Source organism: Vidua macroura, chromosome 23, assembly GCF_024509145.1.
Source record: "Vidua macroura isolate BioBank_ID:100142 chromosome 23, ASM2450914v1, whole genome shotgun sequence".
NCBI lineage: Eukaryota > Metazoa > Chordata > Aves > Passeriformes > Viduidae > Vidua > Vidua macroura.
The window spans coordinates 5,913,539-5,930,264 of record NC_071593.1 but is presented as its reverse complement, the minus strand read 5'-3'; the positions used below and the strand labels follow the sequence as shown (position 1 = coordinate 5,930,264).

Here is a 16,726-nt window from a genome sequence, read left to right as displayed (position 1 = left end):
TTTCATGTAAGCGTTTCTGGGCCCACTTTGTATCTTGAAGTTTCTTCCATCTGTGGATTGGAGAAAATGTTTATTAACAAGTGGCTGTGTCCAGCACAAAGCCCATTTGACAGCAGATTATTAAGTTGCCTCCAATGGAAATAGAAATGAATAGGAAATAAGGAAATATTTATTTCAGTCTTCTCGAGTTTTTGTTCGAGTGTTTCATAAATCGTTTATGAAGACGGCAAAAAAGCTAGATTGGATTTTCAGTATTTCTTTTGCAACTTGGTGTGTGTTTCATTATTTGGCACAGAGGAAAAAAATGAAATCAAATCATCCCCATTTGAAGCAGTACCAAGGTTTGTTGGCTGCTGTGGCTGGGCTGGAAGTGTCAGAGTGGGGTATCTTGGTGCCTGGAATCTGTCCTGGAGTGGGATGTAATGGCTGAGTCACATGGAGAGGAGGTTTGGTGCTCAGTGTCTGTCTTGTTCCACATCTGAGTCTCTTCCTGTAGTAGAAACTACTGGAATGTTGCATTTTTGCGTTGTTAAAGTGAAACCTAAATCCAAGGTGGCTTTTTTAAAGCATCTACCAAGAGGCAATTCCTGCCTTAAGCAGCAGATGATGATCTGTGGAATCCAGGTGGGACAGGGATGGAGAGACTGGAGGAGTCAGCAGAGCAGCTCCCAAACCAGCCCTGAGTCCCCTGAAGTGCTGCTCCAACAGGCAGCTCTGGGTTCTCAGGAGTGCCCCGGGCTGGGAGATGACTTCAGGGTAGAAAAACCTGTGGGCTCTGCTCAGCACCTCCTTCTCTGCCCCCTTTGCATCCCTTTGGGGGAGGACAGCCCTGTTTTCTCCCATGTACACACCTCCTTTGCTGCTTTTTTCCAGCTGCACCCCATGTTTCCAGATCAGCACAGGCTTCTGGACAGGGAAGTGAAGCAGCATTTCCCAGGTTTTGTGCTCAGACCCTCCTGGTGCTTGGGGTCAGCCTTGACTTGAAGGCAAAAGAAGGGGGACAGCGGAGAAAGATTGAGAGAATTCCTTTACAAATGCAAACGAGATCATTCTGTTGAAACATCTCCCCCCAGCCTTTCTAGGGCTGTCCCTGCTCCCCACTTCCAGAGCTGGGGGTGCTCTGGGCCCATTCCTGGGGCCCGTCCCGTTCCTGCCTGGACAGAATGTTCAGGACGGACGGACAGACGGGGGGAGGGACGGGTTCCATGCTGAGTCTTGCCACCTGTTGCCTTTTTCATTCCAAGCCCCCCTTCCTCCCCACCCTGCAGGCTGAGCTCCCCTCCCCACACAGCTCCCCATCCCCAGTGGATAGGGCTGGGATCAGGAGTCACTTGCCAAATGCCTTTCCCATGCTGTCACTAATTCTGCACAGGCAGCATCTCCGAGAGCAAAAACAAATCTTTTCCAGGGCATTGTCCTGTGTTTTCTACAGAAGGGCTCAGGAATGCCTTTTCCTAGTTGGGTCTGAGGGGAGGGCCCGTGCCCTGGCCGGGCAGGAGGCAGCCCTGGGGAAGCCTGAAGCTGTGCCCAGAGAATCTGCTGCAAATCCCATGGAGCTGGAATTTGGCACTGGCACGGGCTAATTTTGTCCTGGGGGTTACACACACACACACCCACCCCTCCCATGTCATCCTCCTTCATCTGCTACGGATGGAAAGCTGCCCCGAGCTCCCCAGTGCCAGGGAATGTTGTGCTGAGCCCTCCAGGCTTGGCTTGGTGACATTGCTGGGCACTCTGGGCTGTGAGGGCAGCAAGGGGGTGCTGCCAGCTGGGCTGGCATGGGCTGGAGAATCACCTGCCCTGCTCCCAGGGGAGCAGCAGGCTCTGCATGGATGTGAGGCTGTAATTTCCTCCTGCTCAGGGTGCTAATGGGGTGCAGTTAGAGAGCTCTTGGGTAGAGAGTCCAGAGAAGGGCACTTGGACAATTCTGCAGGTGCTTTTCAGGTAAAGAATTTAAATCACAGTGCTCAGGGTTCAGCTTCACCTGGAGAAGCAGCCTCTGAGTTCCCAGCTGTGAAGGTGCCTTGAGGGGAGTGATTTTCAGAACACAGGACATTGGCAAATGAGATCCTTTCTGTCACTGGGAGGGATGCCTGGGCTGGAGCATTTCAGGCTCCCAGGATATTGCCAACCCCAGGTTCTCCAGACACTGAAACAACACTTATTTGCCCACCAAAATCACGGTGAAGTGAAAGGATGAAACAAATGAATGCAAATATGAGCAATTATTCATTACTGCAGTGTGGTTCTGCCACCCTTCTGGGAGCCAGGCTGAGTGGGAATGGGGAAAGGGGGAGAATTTGGAACTGCAAAAAGACACAAAAAGGAGTAGAAACAGGGGTGGGATGTTTCTTTTATTGTTTCTGGTCATGATACAGCACAAGGTCCAGAACCTTCTCCCTCCCTGCTGTGAGAGGTGTTTGTACTGGCAGGCCTTCAAGCTGGTATCCCCAATGCACCAGTTAAACCAGTAGTTACCAATTTTTTTGCAAGCCACGCTGGGACTATAGGAATTTTATTCCTTCACAGTGTTGAAGGAAAGGGATTTTGCTTGCCAAAGGGCTTTCTTATGCTTGAGGATGATTTATGGGCCAAGCTGAGCCACTTGTGGAAAAGGCAAAGCAGCTCTTGGCAGCACCCCCAGAATCCACTGCAGCTGTGGGGTAGTGAAGTCATCGGCATAACAACCACTGCAAACAGAATAACAAAGTCTGTTCTGTTCTCGTTTAAAATAATCTTTCCAGTTCAGCAACCACATTAAACTTACCTTTCTGCATGCAAAAATCATAAAAGGCTGATAGTTCTCTTCAGCTTGGAGTGAGTGTCTCCCTTTGATCAGTGCCCATCTCTCCTGTGCCATGCACACTTGACCCGAGTGTCTCCCATGCAGGAGTGAAGTGTCACAGTCTGTGTCTGCCCCTTGTTTGCACTCCTTTGTTTGGCCTTACATTTGAAAAAAAAGAAGAAAAACACAAGAGTCTCTTCCTTCTAAATAACAAGATTTGCTTCTGCCTTATAACATGTTTCTAAGCTGATTGCAAAATGAGGAATCTGACTTTGATTTTTCCTGCCTTTGTTTCAGGTCTCTTCAGATCCTCCTGCTTCCAAAAAGCCCAAAATAGATGACTCTGCTTCCCAATCTCCAGCTTCTACTGAGAAGGAAAAACAGTCCAGTTGGTTACGGTCCTTATCCAGTTCATCTAATAAGGTGATTGTTGAATATTTTGTAATCAAGAGAGATCAAATTGGCACAAAGCATCACTCTACTGAGACCAGAGGAGAAAATGAGGGAAAGAACATGCCCAGGGTTTCTAAATTAGTAACATTTCTATCCTTTTCCTAGTCAGCATTGAGCTACACAGTCCCCTTAGATTCCCTGTCACCCTCCAGTGCTCATTGACCTGGATTGTGACAGGGAAGTAAGGAATTCCCTTGTGCCTTTGAGGTACAGGAATCCTGCAAGGCTCACGAGCTGTTTGTGATCCCTACAAACGACACAGAGCCCGTTGGCCAGCAAAACCCACGAGTGCACTTCCCCTCTGGAACCCCTGAGCAAGGGGATTGTGGCCAGTGGGGAGCAGCTGTGGGGATGACTGAGGTCCCCTCTGTGGGGACTGATGGCTTGAGAGGTTGTTGGGGTCACTCATGTCCTGCCCTGTCCCCAGAGCATCGGCTGTGTCCACCCCCGGCAGCGCCTCTCCGCCTTCCGGCCCTGGTCCCCCGCGGTCTCTGCCAGCGAGAAGGAGCTCTCCAGCCACCTGCCCGCCCTCTTCCGGGACAGGTAAGGACACAGGGACAGGGACAGGGGGCTTGGGGGTGCCAGGGGCCTCTGGGTTTGTCCCCGTGCTCAGTCGCAGCGTTTGCAGCCGCAGGGGTTTAGTTTGCAGAAAGGAAACACCAAAAGTGTTGCTGGTTAATGCGTGAAGGGGGGTTAAAGGTGACAGCTGCCATAAAAGTGTCAGGTGGAGGCTGCTGTGAAGGGGTGGTCACTTGGGGGTGGCACCACGGAGTCCCTGTCCTGGGGCACTGGTCAGGGAGATGCAGCCATTCCCAGGCCTCTGTCCGTGGTACCTGCAGCAGCTCCCTGTTCCCAGCACAGTCCATCCTCTCCCCTCCCCACAGTGCCGGGGGGGGCTGAAGGGCAGCAGAGATTTCCCCAAACCCTCTGTGTGCCCTGGCCCTGGGGGGTCCTGGCTCCTCAGCCTGCCAGACTCGTCCAGACACTGAGGCCACGCTCTGCTCCTGGAGAGGAACAGCCCTGAGTGAGTCACCCACAGCAGGTGGGACCTTGGTGTCACACTGAGAACAGAAAGTGTCAGGGCAATTCGACATCCCTGTGCCAGACTGGAGCTGTGCAGTCTGAAAAACCTCTGAGCCAGATCTCTGCCTGAGGGTGATGATTTCTTTGGAAAGTTTGACTTAAGTGACCAGGTGTTTTTAGGGAATATTATGGAGAACATATTGTGCTGCCCTTATGAACAAGTTTCTTAGAAACTCTGGGGGTTGGTTTTTAAAAAAGGAAAATAGAGGAGAAAATGCCTATCAGCATATCCTATTTTTTTAAACTAGGTAGGGAGAGAAGTGGTGTAAATGTCCTTGGTATCCCTGTGAGAAACTTGGCTGATTTCAGTATTGGATAAAACCCACCTACAACAGCTCCAGGAGAAATTTTAACTGATACCACATCATGTTGTAGGTGCTGAATTGAAGTTGCAAAGTCTTTGCTCTGCTTTTTGCAAAATTCCATGTATTTGATGTCATGTTAATGCTCCCCTTGAACACCAAGGTTTAGCCAAAGGTTTGTTGGTTGTTGTGCCTGTGGTTTTACACACGGACACTCAGGTGTGTGCCAGAATCACAGAGGCACAAGAAGATGCTTTTCCACTCCATGGTTTTCCTCAAGGAATTGCTGTTTTGAGTTTACAAGACATTTGTGGATAGACAAAAGTCCAGTTGGTTAAAACAACAGTGCCAGGAAGAGCAGGAGGGAACAGCTTTAGGACTTTTAGGCTCTGGGAGATCTCATCTCCTTGGTGCTCTTAGGATTTGTGGCACTTGGGATGGGATCCCTGGGTTTAATGAGGGCAAAACACTGAACAGTACCATGGGCAGGTTCTCAGCTGGTGTAAATCCGTGGGATTCACTGCCATTCCCGTGGGTGTTTGCAGTGTAACTCTGGATGGGAAGCTCTCCAAAGCCAGGAATGTGACCATTCTCTCCTTTCTTTTGCCTCCCCCCTGAACCAGCTTTTACTCCTACAAGAGCTTTGAGAGCGCCGTGGCCCCCAACGTGGCCCTGGCCCCTCCAGCCCAACAGAAGATCGTGAGCAACCCCCCCTGTGCCACCGTGGTGTCCCGGAGCAGCGAGGCCCTGGGCTCTGGCCAGCCGAGGAAGAGGAAACACGGCACAGAGCACACGGCTGTCCCCGAGGCCGCGGCCACCGCGGCCACCACGGCCACCACCGCCCCCGAGGAGGACAAGGAGTCGGAAGCAGAGATTGAAGTAGAAACCAGGGAAGAATGTAAGTGGCACTTGTGGCTGCCTTTCTTTGGGCTGGGTTTTCTGCAGTGGTTCCTGTGCAGTTTCTGTGGGGTTTAAATGGAATTCTGGAAGCCCAGTGCCTCAATGGTACCTTTGTGACATGAGTTGCACAGTCACTGTTCAAACAAATTGAACTCAATCCCTTAAGTCAAGGTTGCATTTTCATTATTTTTCAAGTATCAAAGTATAAAATGAGTAGGTTTTTAATTTCCTTTCCTATTTAAAATTGATTGTCAAGTGTCTCTGTACAAAAGGGCCTCAGCACATTTTGAGCTGTATAATATATATATATATATGAGTTGTGTATAATTATGTCTTAATTATTGACATTTTAAAATTAATTTTCAATGTTTCTGTTTTCCAGTCACCTCCTCCTTATCCTCGCTCTCCTCCCCATCCTTCACCTCCTCCAGCTCTGCCAAGGACATGAGCTCCCCTGGGATGCAGCCCCCAGCCCCCGTCAACAGCTCCTACGAGGTGGCTGCACACCCCGACCCCCACAGCAGCGGGCTGGAGGCTGAGCTGGAGCACCTCAGGCAGGCCCTGGACAGTGGCCTGGACACAAAAGAAGCCAAAGAGAAGTTCCTGCACGAGGTGGTGAAGATGAGGGTGAAGCAGGAGGAGAAGCTGAACGCGGCCCTGCAGGCCAAGCGCAGCCTGCACCAGGTAAGGCTGCCCTGCCCTGCCCTGCCAGGTACAGCCCAGCAGGGAGCTCTGAAAAAGGAATTGCCTCACTTTTCCCAAATAGCAACAGCCTTTGCTGGGCTCTGTTTGTAAATCCAGCCGGGAAACCGAAGCACGGAACGAGTCTTACGTTTTTAAGCTTGCCACCTGTTTTTCCTTGGGTTATAAATCCATGGTTACCAAAATCAACATCTTTTCATTACTGAAAAAATCTTCTCGTCCAGCAGAGTTTATTTTGTTTTCATTTCACTGAACAGGAAACATTTCTGGAGGCTTTAGCTGGAGTTTTAAAGGCTCTGTGAGGGAGGGTGTTCCTGGGACACGGCCACAGCTGAAGTAAGGGCTTTGTCAGGCATCCCACTGGCCACACTGCTGAGCTTCAGGCAGGGAAGCAGCTCCTTATTTCTGGAAATCCTGGATCCATCAGTTGTATCCATGGTCAGGCAGGGCTGCAGGTCAGGGCTGAGCGCAGTGATGGGGGAACTGCCTTTTGTTTGAGCTGGGGTAAAAAGAGTGCAGAGGAATAGAAGAGGGAGCCAGCCAGGGTAGAAGATTTGTGTGTCCTCTTTGAATATTTGGTGTGGAGCTGTTCCCAAGCTGGGGCTGGAATCCATGGGATGGAGTAACTAAGGTTTGATCGAGTGTGGGAGACACAAAACCAGCACTGATGCTCTCTTTTTTAGTTACCCTGAGCAAATTGCTTAATTCCTTTGTGTTCTACTAAATCTGGGTTTTATTTTATGTATTTAAAAGTAAACATTTATGTGTAATACCTAAATAGTGTGTACTTAAAGCAGGAGTTGCATGAGCCCTGTGTCAGGGGCAGGGGACTCTGGTGTCCAACCTTTGTTCTCCATTTGGGAAGGTGTGGGTTCCCAGTTCCACACATAGAAGAGGTGTCTGTGTGAGCATTTCCAGGGGCTGGGTGTGCATTCCCAGGGGTTGTGGGTACTCCCAGGGGCTGTGTGTGTATTTCCAGGGGTTGTGGGTACTCCCAGGGGCTGTGTGTGTATTCCCAGGGGTTGTGGGTACTTCCAGGGGCTGTGTGTGCATTTCCAGAGGCATGGCCAAGCTAACTTCCAGCCTGGCTGGGAAGTGAGATTGTCAAAAGAGTGAATTTCCCATGACCCTGCAGTGCTACTTCACAGCAACGGGGGCTGGAGGGTTTGACTCGGACAGGGAGGAAATGCTGCTTCTGGGGAAAAAAAATAGATCTTTAGTTTCAAATTTAACCATTTAGGAAACGTGAGCCACATCTCTGTGCTTGCTGTGGACGTGTGGTTTAACAACTGTGGGGTTTCTTTCTTTGCACCTTGAAGGTTCCTTATCATTATCACTTCAATTAATGGTTCCCTCATGGATTTGAGATTCCAAGGCAGCAGCTCCCAGCCTGGACAGGGGGAGTGGCAGTTCTAGAGCAAAATCTGGTTTCCATTCAGCTTCAGGTTTTCACCTAGAGTTTCCCAGCTCTTGTGACAGAGCAGTCCATGAGCTGGTTGTCAGGAGTCTTGGGGCTCACCCCAGTCACCTACAGCACCCCAGAGCTAGAAAAGACACAGTTTGTGTTCTGTCCTTGCCTTGAGTGGATTTTTTGGGGGGGGGCTTGATAAAATGGAGCTGATTTCTGATGTCCTGTTGAGCTTTGCCGTACACAAAGGACACTCAGAACTGCACTTTCCACGTTGTGCATCTTCAGAGCCTTCAGCTCCAGCCCAGGCACTGCAGTCGGGTGGTTTGGAACGTGGAGCTGGTGCTGGAGCTCTCTCCAACTGCAGTTCATCTTTATTCAGGCCCAGATGGTCGCAGCTATTCTGCTTGACAAAGCAAAATGGGGATGTAGCGCCGAGCTTTTTGTTATCCTGGGCTTCAGGGTAGCTGGAGTGCAAGAACTCCACAGGATTTAAAGGAGAAGGGCTCGTGCAAAGTTCAGAGAGGGGTTTAGCCATGGGCTGCCTTGGTCACAACCAGCAGGAGGTGGGAATGTGGTTTGGATGGCTTCCCTTGCAGCTCTGCTTCCTTGCACTCACTCCTTACCTGCTTCTGTGTCCCAGGAGCTGGAGTTCCTGCGAGTGGCCAAGAAAGAGAAGCTGAGGGAAGCAACGGAGGCCAAGCGCAACCTGCGGAAGGAGATCGAGCGCCTGCGAGCCGAGAACGAGAAGAAGATGAAGGAGGCCAACGAGTCCCGGATCCGGCTGAAGAGGGAGCTGGAGCAGGCGCGGCAGATCCGCGTGTGCGACAAGGGCTGCGAGGCCGGCAGGCTCCGGGCCAAGTACTCAGCACAGGTGAGGCCCAGCAGGGGCTGGAGCAGCTCCTCAGCTCCCTCCTGCTGCCCCCTGCCAGGCACTGCTCCCACCCCTGCTCCTGAGCTGGGAGAGGCAGCAACAGAGGGCAGGGGCCAGCCAGGAGTCCAAAAAATGGGTTCTGAATTTAAACTCATTCCATGCACCTGCCACAGAGGTGTGCAGGACCTCCCCTGTTAAAGGGAGCCCTCAGAAGCTACTGTTTAACATACTTTAGTTTATATATATTTCAAATACTTTACACAGTTTAACATAGCCCTGAAAAGCTCGTGGCAGAGGGAATTCCAGCAGCCTGTTGTGAGACACAGGTGCTCCTGGAGGTGGGAGCTGCAGGTCCCTGCTGTGGTGGCTTTAAGGGAGGAGGGGAAGAGCAGAAGCAAAGCTCACAATCTCCAGGGCTCTGATAAGGGGAAGGGGAGTGGCCGCCTGCTCCCGCTGAGACACGTCTGGCCAGGAGCAGGAAATGATGTGGGGCTTCCTCTCAGCATCACAGGATGTCTCACTGATAAGGGGTGTCCAGACTAAACAGAGCCTCCCTGGGGCTGCTGTGCTGGGCGTTCCCCCCAGGGCCCTGGGGAGCAGCACCAGGGCAGGTGAACACGGCCTGGGCTGGGCTTGGGGGCTCAGCTGTGTCCTGGGGGTGACTCTGTGACACTGGGCATTTTCAGTCTCTTAATACATTCCCTCCTTTAAGCTTAAAGGCTAAAAATCACCTCAAAAAGAACTCAAGAAACCAATTATTCCTCTTTTCTGAGGCCAGGCCTGGCAGATTGGCAGTGTCCCCTGCAGCAGCCTGCTGTGACAGCCACCCCTGAGCCCCCACAGCTGTCCTTGGGCAAAGGGCACGTGGCAGCTCCTGTTTCGTGGCTGGCACAGCTGGTAACAGAACTCCTCTGTGAGTAACTCACTCCCAAGGCTGAATTTTATAAGACGTTACTATAACTTAAGAACTTAAGTCTTGAGAAATTTTAAAATAAAGCTTCATACACCCTTGTAGCTACAGCTTGGGGTGCAAGAGGAAGTTGGTCACATACTATTTTTGAGGAAACCGCAGTTCTCTAGACACTCAGTCTGACAGAAACAGCATCAGGCCAGGGTGAGAGAAGGCAACAGAGTCAGGGTGGAAATGCCTCTGTGTAGGCTTAAAGTATAGATGCTTAATACCCACTGAGGAGCTGTGGTTTATGCCTTCCTTTTTCTTACCTTGATACTGAAATCCAAACGTGGATGGGGGGAGGTTTACCTGCATTTTAGCCCAAAATATTGGAGGTTTCCTTTCCTTGTTAAATGGCAATCTTTCCTGACTGTTGATATTTCCTTTCTCATTGGGTGCTGCTTCTCTCATATTTTCACCCTCCAGTCCTGGGGGTTTTCTCTGCCTTTTCTGTCAGAAAGTACCAAACAGGGAGATCAGGGAGGCCAAGGGCAGCTGCAGGTCCTGCTGGGAGCAGGGTGGGTACACTCAGATCTGGGAGGGCCTGGCCCATCAGCAGCCAAGGCCCTTTCTGGTCACTTCCATTAACAATCATTGCAGAAGAGCTGAAAGTGAATCCCCTGTGCCAACACCTGGGGTTTGCTTTGCAGCGCTGCTGCCACTGCCTAAAGAAAGAGCAGGCGTGCTTGAAGAAGTGACCAGAGTTCTGTAGCACTAAGGAATTCTTGAACTGTTTCTTAACTCTTCTGGTTTTCACCTTCCTTTCTGGAGCTGGAGTCACTGGGAATGTTTGGGTTTCAAAGCTAAGCAGGCACTGTACTGCAGTAGTGCATGGAAAAAAGGAACAGGGAATTCCTTCCTCAATCTTGATAATCCTATGCGTGGAGTACACATTTTCTCTCTGCCCTGGCCCTGTGCAAGGTCTGTGGGGAGGCACAGGCTCTGCCCTAGCCCGTGTCCCACAGCCCTGTGTGTCCTGTCCCCGCAGATCGAGGACCTGCAGGTGAAGCTGCAGCACGCCGAGGCCGACCGGGAGCAGCTCCGCGCCGACCTCCTGCACGAGCGGGAGGCCCGCGAGCACCTGGAGAAGGTGGTCAAGGAACTTCAGGAACAACTGTGGCCCAAAGCCAGCAGCCAGCCCAGCAGTGAGAGCACCTCGAGCCCCATGGAGAACTGAGCCCTCATCCCCCAGCACAGGGAGGGAGAGAGTGGGACTGGGAGTGCACGTGTGAGTAGTGGTGTCCTGGCACACACTTTAGGAATATGGATTCTCAGTAGTTGGAAGGCAAATGTTGTTACTCTCTAGAACAGAAGCACTGAATTCCGCCTCTTTTTTTTCCCAATCCATATAGCACAACATCTTACTGTGCCTAGAAAACACAAAGTGTTTGTAAACAAAATACTTTTAAGTCCACAGCAAATTTTCTACTGGCAAACTCTAAGCAAAGCAGTGTGGTCCAGCTAAACCCGGAGTCCAAGGTGAGCACGGCAGTGGCTTTGTGTTCTCCTGCCTGTTGGAACATTTTGGAATTTAAAAACAAACCGACTTTTCTTATAAGCTATTTAAAATAATTCATTACACAGACTTGGTATTAAAAAAAATTAACAAGATTTTTATAATGAACCTTTAAAAGCAAAACAAAAAAAAAAAAAAGACAAAAAATAAAAAACCTTCGATGCACAATTTTTAATGACTTTATAGGCTTTGGGATTCTTTGTGCAGAAGCCCCTCTGTGGTGATGATGCCATCCATGTCAGGAGCAGTTTTCCAGCCATCTCAGAAGCCATCACGGTTCCATCCCGTCACGTGGGTGTAGGAGAAGTTCAGAGTGCTTTTCCAAGTTGATTTTTTTCCTTAGAATGAATTATGTCCATTTCCTGCCCTGGACACAGGAAGAAGGGAAGCTGCAGGAGTGTGCAGGGGGGTGAGGGGATGAGAAGGGGTTGGGTTGAGAGCCCCAGCCCAGCCCCACAGACCCCCCTGTGTTCAGAGACTTCACCCAGGAGCACGTCAGCTTTGGGAAAAGGAAGAGAGAAAGGAAGAAAGGAAGGAAATGGATGATCAGTTGGTAGAGGAACAAAGCAGAGACATCTGTGTGTTGAAGTCATTCTGAAATCTTCAGCTTTCAGTTTTCTGGAAAACTCATCTTGTTGCACCATCTTACCATGAATTCAGTATTTCCCTGCTTCCATTCCGAACTGTCAGTCAGGATTTCTGTGCCCAAGGAGAGTCCAACGTTGCAGTGTCAGATACTACAGAACAGAAAACCAACATTTTTGCTGCTGTGAATAAGCCTACATCTTTTTTTAAATAACTTTTTTGTTTTTTAAAGGAGAAATTACTTTAATTTTGGGATCCAAGCCGCGGCCCCGGGATACAATGCAGCAAACCATCACTACCTTGGGGGTGGTGCTGAGGTTTTTTATATTTTTTTAAGCCTGCACTTTGTCAGAATCTTACTCTGCATTTTATTCCCTGTTTCTAAGAAGTACATGTCAAGCATTTGAGATTCTGCCCTAACAGCTGTGCAAACCATGAACCCAATCTGCCACCACTGACACCTCCCATCAGCATCCGTGTAAGCAAAGGAGGATCCAGCAGGTCCAGAATCCCCAGAGCAGGAATTCCCCCTGTGCTGCTGGTTCAGTTAGAACCTGGTTTTGTGGCTGTGTATGACCCAAGCTGGGGAGCAGCAGAAATGCTCCCAAAAGTGCTTAACAAATAAAGCTGGTGCTTTACTGATCAGGAGAAAATTAATTTTCACCCATAAACACTCACCTCTGACACGCTCAAGCAAGTGAAAATGTGATCTGGGGCTGCAGATGTGCCTTCCAGCTCATTTTTCCTCTCAGCATCTTCTCTAGGCAATGCTGACACTTTTTTTACCTTAAAGAATAAGAATTTAAAAAAAAAAGGAAAAAAAAAAAAGAACCCCCTATGCATCATCATAACCAGAGTTATTCTAAAAGAAGAAACATATTTCCAGTAGTCTTTATTTGCTTTTGGACATTAATGCAAACCATGTTAGCTTCAAAATTATTTCCCAGTAGACAGAAAGCGGCTTCCAATCCTAAAATTATGGTATTTACTTACAGTACATTAGAGAGATTTTTTTTTTAAACAAGAGCTGTTTGCTTGAAACCATTTTAGTAACCATTATAGTAACTGTGAGCATTAACAAAGAAGTTCATATATATGTTTTAGGTACAAAAAAGAAGAAATATGAAAGGAGTGGAATTACTGGGACAATGTAAAACTGTTGGGAGCAAGAAACAGTCACACCAAGTCAATGACCTGAACCTGTCTGTGGATACAGGGGTTGGCCCTTGTGTGTTTGGGATGCTGGAGACTGGCTCTAGGTGCAGATCTCCTTCTAAAGTGCAATGCAAAAGGAATTTTGATTATGCTTGAGCAGGTTTTGTTTTTGTTTTTTTTTAATGTGGGGTTTTATTTTCTTTGTATGTTTTTTTTCTGCAATTATTAAATCATATGCATGGATTAAACTCTGCCATATAGTCATTAATGGGCATTATTACTGTCTTATGTAAAGGGGTTCTTTTGTTATGCAGTATGCAGAAAAATGTTCTCAGCCTTATGATTTCCAGATCTGTATTATCCACTTATTTCTTCAAGGGAAACTAAACAACTGTAGCTGTAGCTGATCATTTTTGTGCATTTCAAGTCTCTTGTGCTCTGCTTTACTGCTGTGTTGGGAACCACACAGAGAATAGACCCCGCTCCTGTGGTGGCTCATGGAAGCCTGGCTTTGGAAATTTTGCTTGTTTGGGTTTTTCCCCCTGATCTGTGATAGTTCTCCCTTTATAACCCCCCAAAAAAAGCAACATGTCCATGTCCAGCCATTGTCTCCCAGGAAAAGCCACTCACTTGAGCACACTGAGTTTTCCTTTTCGTGTCCAGGGAAATGCAGTCACTCGCTGGGCATGAGGCTCTCACACATCTGAAGGAAGGAAATCTGCAGGATTTTTAAAGGAAGAAAGCAGAACAGTAAAACAGTCAATCAGCACCAAGCAGCCTCACCTGTGCTGCACAGGTAAAGGGTCCCAGGGGCAGCACAGAATCTCCAAACCAGAATTACAGCTGGGGCTTTCCTCTCTGCCCCACTCACAGTCACTCCATGCAGGGCCATCCATCCCTGCAGGTGAACTCGCCCCAAGACTCCCTAGGGTTTGCTCCTTGGGAGTGAAAGGCCATTTCTAGCAATTAATGTTTAAAAGCATGAAGATAAATAAGGTGCAAGAAGAGCAGGAACAAATTCTCCAGCAGCAGCCACTGCCCAGGAGGGGCTCGCAGGGCTGGGTCTGGCTTAAGCCACCGGGCATTTCCTAACCACGTTTAACAATGAGTTCATTCTGCAGAACAGGTCAGTTATTGCTGCAGAGTGTGTGATTTATTTCTAATTCAGAGTCCTTAGCAGTGTCTCTGTCCCAGCCCCAGGGGATTCTCGCCGGGGGGGGCTCAGAGCAGCCCCCCTCGTGTGAAGGTGCTCGAGGCCAGGGAGCTCTGGGGTCATTCCTGTGTCTGCAACACCTCAGTAAAGCTGTGTGAGCCTGGTCCATGAATTCCTTCCTTCTGCAGCCCCCACTCCCTGCTGCGTTCCCAGGGAGAGGGGCTGCCCCTCCATCCCCCCATCTTCTGTGCTTTAGTTTCCTTTAAGAAGTTCCAAGGGAGAAGAGGTGTTTCATACAGGCTGTTGACTCTCCCTGTACCTACAAATATATTACTACTTGTATATTCAGTTTAATTACTCCTTGTTTCTATTACTGAACGAAGACTTAACGAAGGGAAAAAAAAAACCAACAGCAATAACATTCATATCTATGGAGCAGCTAACTCTATACATAATATTCTGCTTTTCAAACAGAACTAGCCAATGTAAAAAAAACATTAAAAGTAAATTCAACATGTAAATACTTTTTTTCATTTTACACTGTTGTATTATAAGTGTATATGGTGTTTACTTTTTCAAAACTCTTTCTTACCTGGTAGTTGTCTTGTTTTATGAGTTGTGTTTTTAACTGAGAAGAACCTTTGCTGTCTGTTAGGAAAAAAACAAAACAAAATCTTTTTGCAAGTTTTCAATGTGGGTTATAACCTTTTCTCCATCATTTGCATTTTATTTGTCCTTATTTTCACTGTAAAGTATTTTATTACCAAAAGGTTGGTTTTTGTTCCATTCTGCCCTCTCAGCAGTCCATGTGTTTTAGAGAGAAGTTTTTTGTTGGCTTGGTTGTTGTTTTGTTTTTTGTTTTTTTTTTTTTTAATTGAAAGAACTCACAGAAATGACATTTTTTCAATTGAAGAAAAATAAATCTTTACATTTATAATAGCCAATAGCATTTCAGCACATTTTTGTTATCCTGGTCTCTCCTATGCTGCTGCTAATGACAATATTATGACTTACTCTACTATTCTAGAACTATTTTTATGTAAGTAATGTATGCTTTCTTGTTTATAAATGCCTGATTTAAAAAAAAAATAAGAAAAAAGCTTGGCATATTTATCTATTTCGCTGTGTACCTTGATAGTCCTTTTCCACCCCCTTTTCCACATCCCCTCCCCCTGATGCAGATAATATTGTAAAATAAAGGACTTTATGAGATTATGTATGAAAATAGCTATGCTTATATACCACAGTGACTGAATGTACAGTGTATAGACGCATTACCGAAAATAAAATTGTTTGTCCAGAAAAAAATAAAGAGCTCTGGGATGTTTTTGGAGTTCTCTGTGCTTTGCTGAGGTGCTGCTCTCCCCTTTCATGATGATCCCACAGCACCTGGTCCCTGATTTCCTGAGAGCCCAGGAGAAGGACCTTCCTTCCCCAAGGCATCATTTAACACAAAACCCCTGCAGGGCTGCACGGACACTGCTGGAAGGAGACTGGAATTTAACTGGGATCACAGCCTTCCACTGCCTGGGGAAAATCTAACACTCCAGTGAAATTTCCTTGGAATAGTGAGAATTGTAAGCATAGAGAAGTTTGTTCTAGGTCAAAGAAAAAGAAACACAAGAGGGGAAAATGCAAAAAGCAGGAGATGGAAACATATGTCAGAATAATTCTCTCATGGTTTTCTGAGAAGTGGCTGCAGAATTTCCACAGCTCTGGGACATTTCTGAAATGCCTTTGTAAAGCAGTGGAAAAGCTGGAGAATGAGCAAAGAGCTTAAAAAAATAAATCTCTTCTTATTTGAGACTAACCCAGCTTTCCAAGGGGTGGGTCTGTGTCCTAAATGCAGCTCCACGTCCTTGGGGAGGGATCTTGTGCCCCATAGCTCATCCACATCCCTGTCCTTCCACCTGCACAGCCTTACTGTGACTCGGGGTCCTGAAATTCAAAGCTCAAACAACGTTGCTCCTGCTGTTCCTTCTCAGAGAGATTTGTCAGGGTATTCCTGTTCCAAACTAAATAGCAAACTAGATTTGGGTTGATAAGGCTTGGTACCAGAGGCTGAAAAAATGATATATTCTGTCTCCAAGGACCTCTGAGTGCAACAGCACAGACTGGTAAAGCCCAGACAAGCTGTCTTGTGTTTTTGGGTAAGGGGTAACAACTAACTGGGTTTGAAAATTCTGGTTCTGCTGACAAAATGACTTCAGTTTACTAGGAATGAGACACATTAGGAATGAGACCTGAACCTGCTCAATAACCAAGTGAGCTGAACTGACCCAAACTCAAAGTAGACGAAATAAATATAAATAGAAATAAAAATCCAGTTTCCTGAGGCTTGGAGTAAAAACTTTTCATGATTTACTCAAGAGCTTGTGTTACCCATCCATCAGAAGACACCACTAAAAACCCAAACACAGGGTGTACGTGGCAAATCCAAACCTTGTGTGGGGCACAGCTGAAAGAAATGGGCACAAAATCCCAGAAATGGGGTTAAACAGGACCCCAGTGGTTCCCAGTGTCCTGTGAGCAGCCCCCTGATCCCAGCCTGGCAGATGGAGCACAGGGAAACTCAACACACACACAGCAGGGAGAGGCCTGAGGGATTTTGGGGAGAAATGAGATTCCTTGTTACTGCTCAAGGGATCCAAACCAGATCTTTTAGGTGCTCCCACCTTCAATTGCTGAAAAGACATTAAAGAAACACATCCTGCAGGGAAGGGATCCAACGTGTGGAAAATGACAGGAATCTGGGAAGCAGCAGAAGCCCAGGAATGCCAGCGTTAATGGAGATCTGAGCTCCAAGGCACTGTCAGGAGGAAGAGCACAGCTCTAATAAAACCCAGCTGTGTGACGTA

The 16,726-nt window shown here is 47.9% G+C and overlaps 1 protein-coding gene and 1 long non-coding RNA gene across 5 annotated transcripts in view; one reads left to right on the top strand and one right to left on the bottom strand.

The window, feature by feature from the left end:
• The window catches only part of SKI (SKI proto-oncogene), a 101,479-nt gene extending 86,284 nt beyond the window's left edge, over positions 1 to 15,195 (top strand). For both annotated transcript variants that reach the window (XM_053997289.1, XM_053997287.1), the window contains 6 exons: positions 3,083 to 3,208; positions 3,666 to 3,781; positions 5,247 to 5,521; positions 5,906 to 6,207; positions 8,277 to 8,507; positions 10,448 to 15,195. In XM_053997289.1, coding sequence (XP_053853264.1) covers positions 3,083 to 3,208; positions 3,666 to 3,781; positions 5,247 to 5,521; positions 5,906 to 6,207; positions 8,277 to 8,507; positions 10,448 to 10,636 — 1,239 coding nt within the window. In that variant the 3' untranslated portion in view covers positions 10,637 to 15,195. The remainder of the gene's footprint in view (positions 1 to 3,082; positions 3,209 to 3,665; positions 3,782 to 5,246; positions 5,522 to 5,905; positions 6,208 to 8,276; positions 8,508 to 10,447) is intronic.
• LOC128818191 (uncharacterized) overlaps positions 11,258 to 16,726 on the bottom strand; it is a 113,566-nt gene continuing 108,097 nt past the window's right edge. For 2 of the 3 annotated variants that reach the window (XR_008440405.1, XR_008440407.1), the window contains 5 exons: positions 14,461 to 14,516; positions 13,346 to 13,433; positions 12,239 to 12,346; positions 11,625 to 11,712; positions 11,258 to 11,342 (listed from right to left, as the gene is read on the bottom strand). This is a non-coding gene — a long non-coding RNA (uncharacterized LOC128818191). Of the gene's footprint in view, positions 11,365 to 11,624; positions 11,713 to 12,238; positions 12,347 to 13,345; positions 13,434 to 14,460; positions 14,517 to 16,726 lie in introns of all 3 variants that reach the window. The other variant, XR_008440406.1, reaches the window with a different exon arrangement.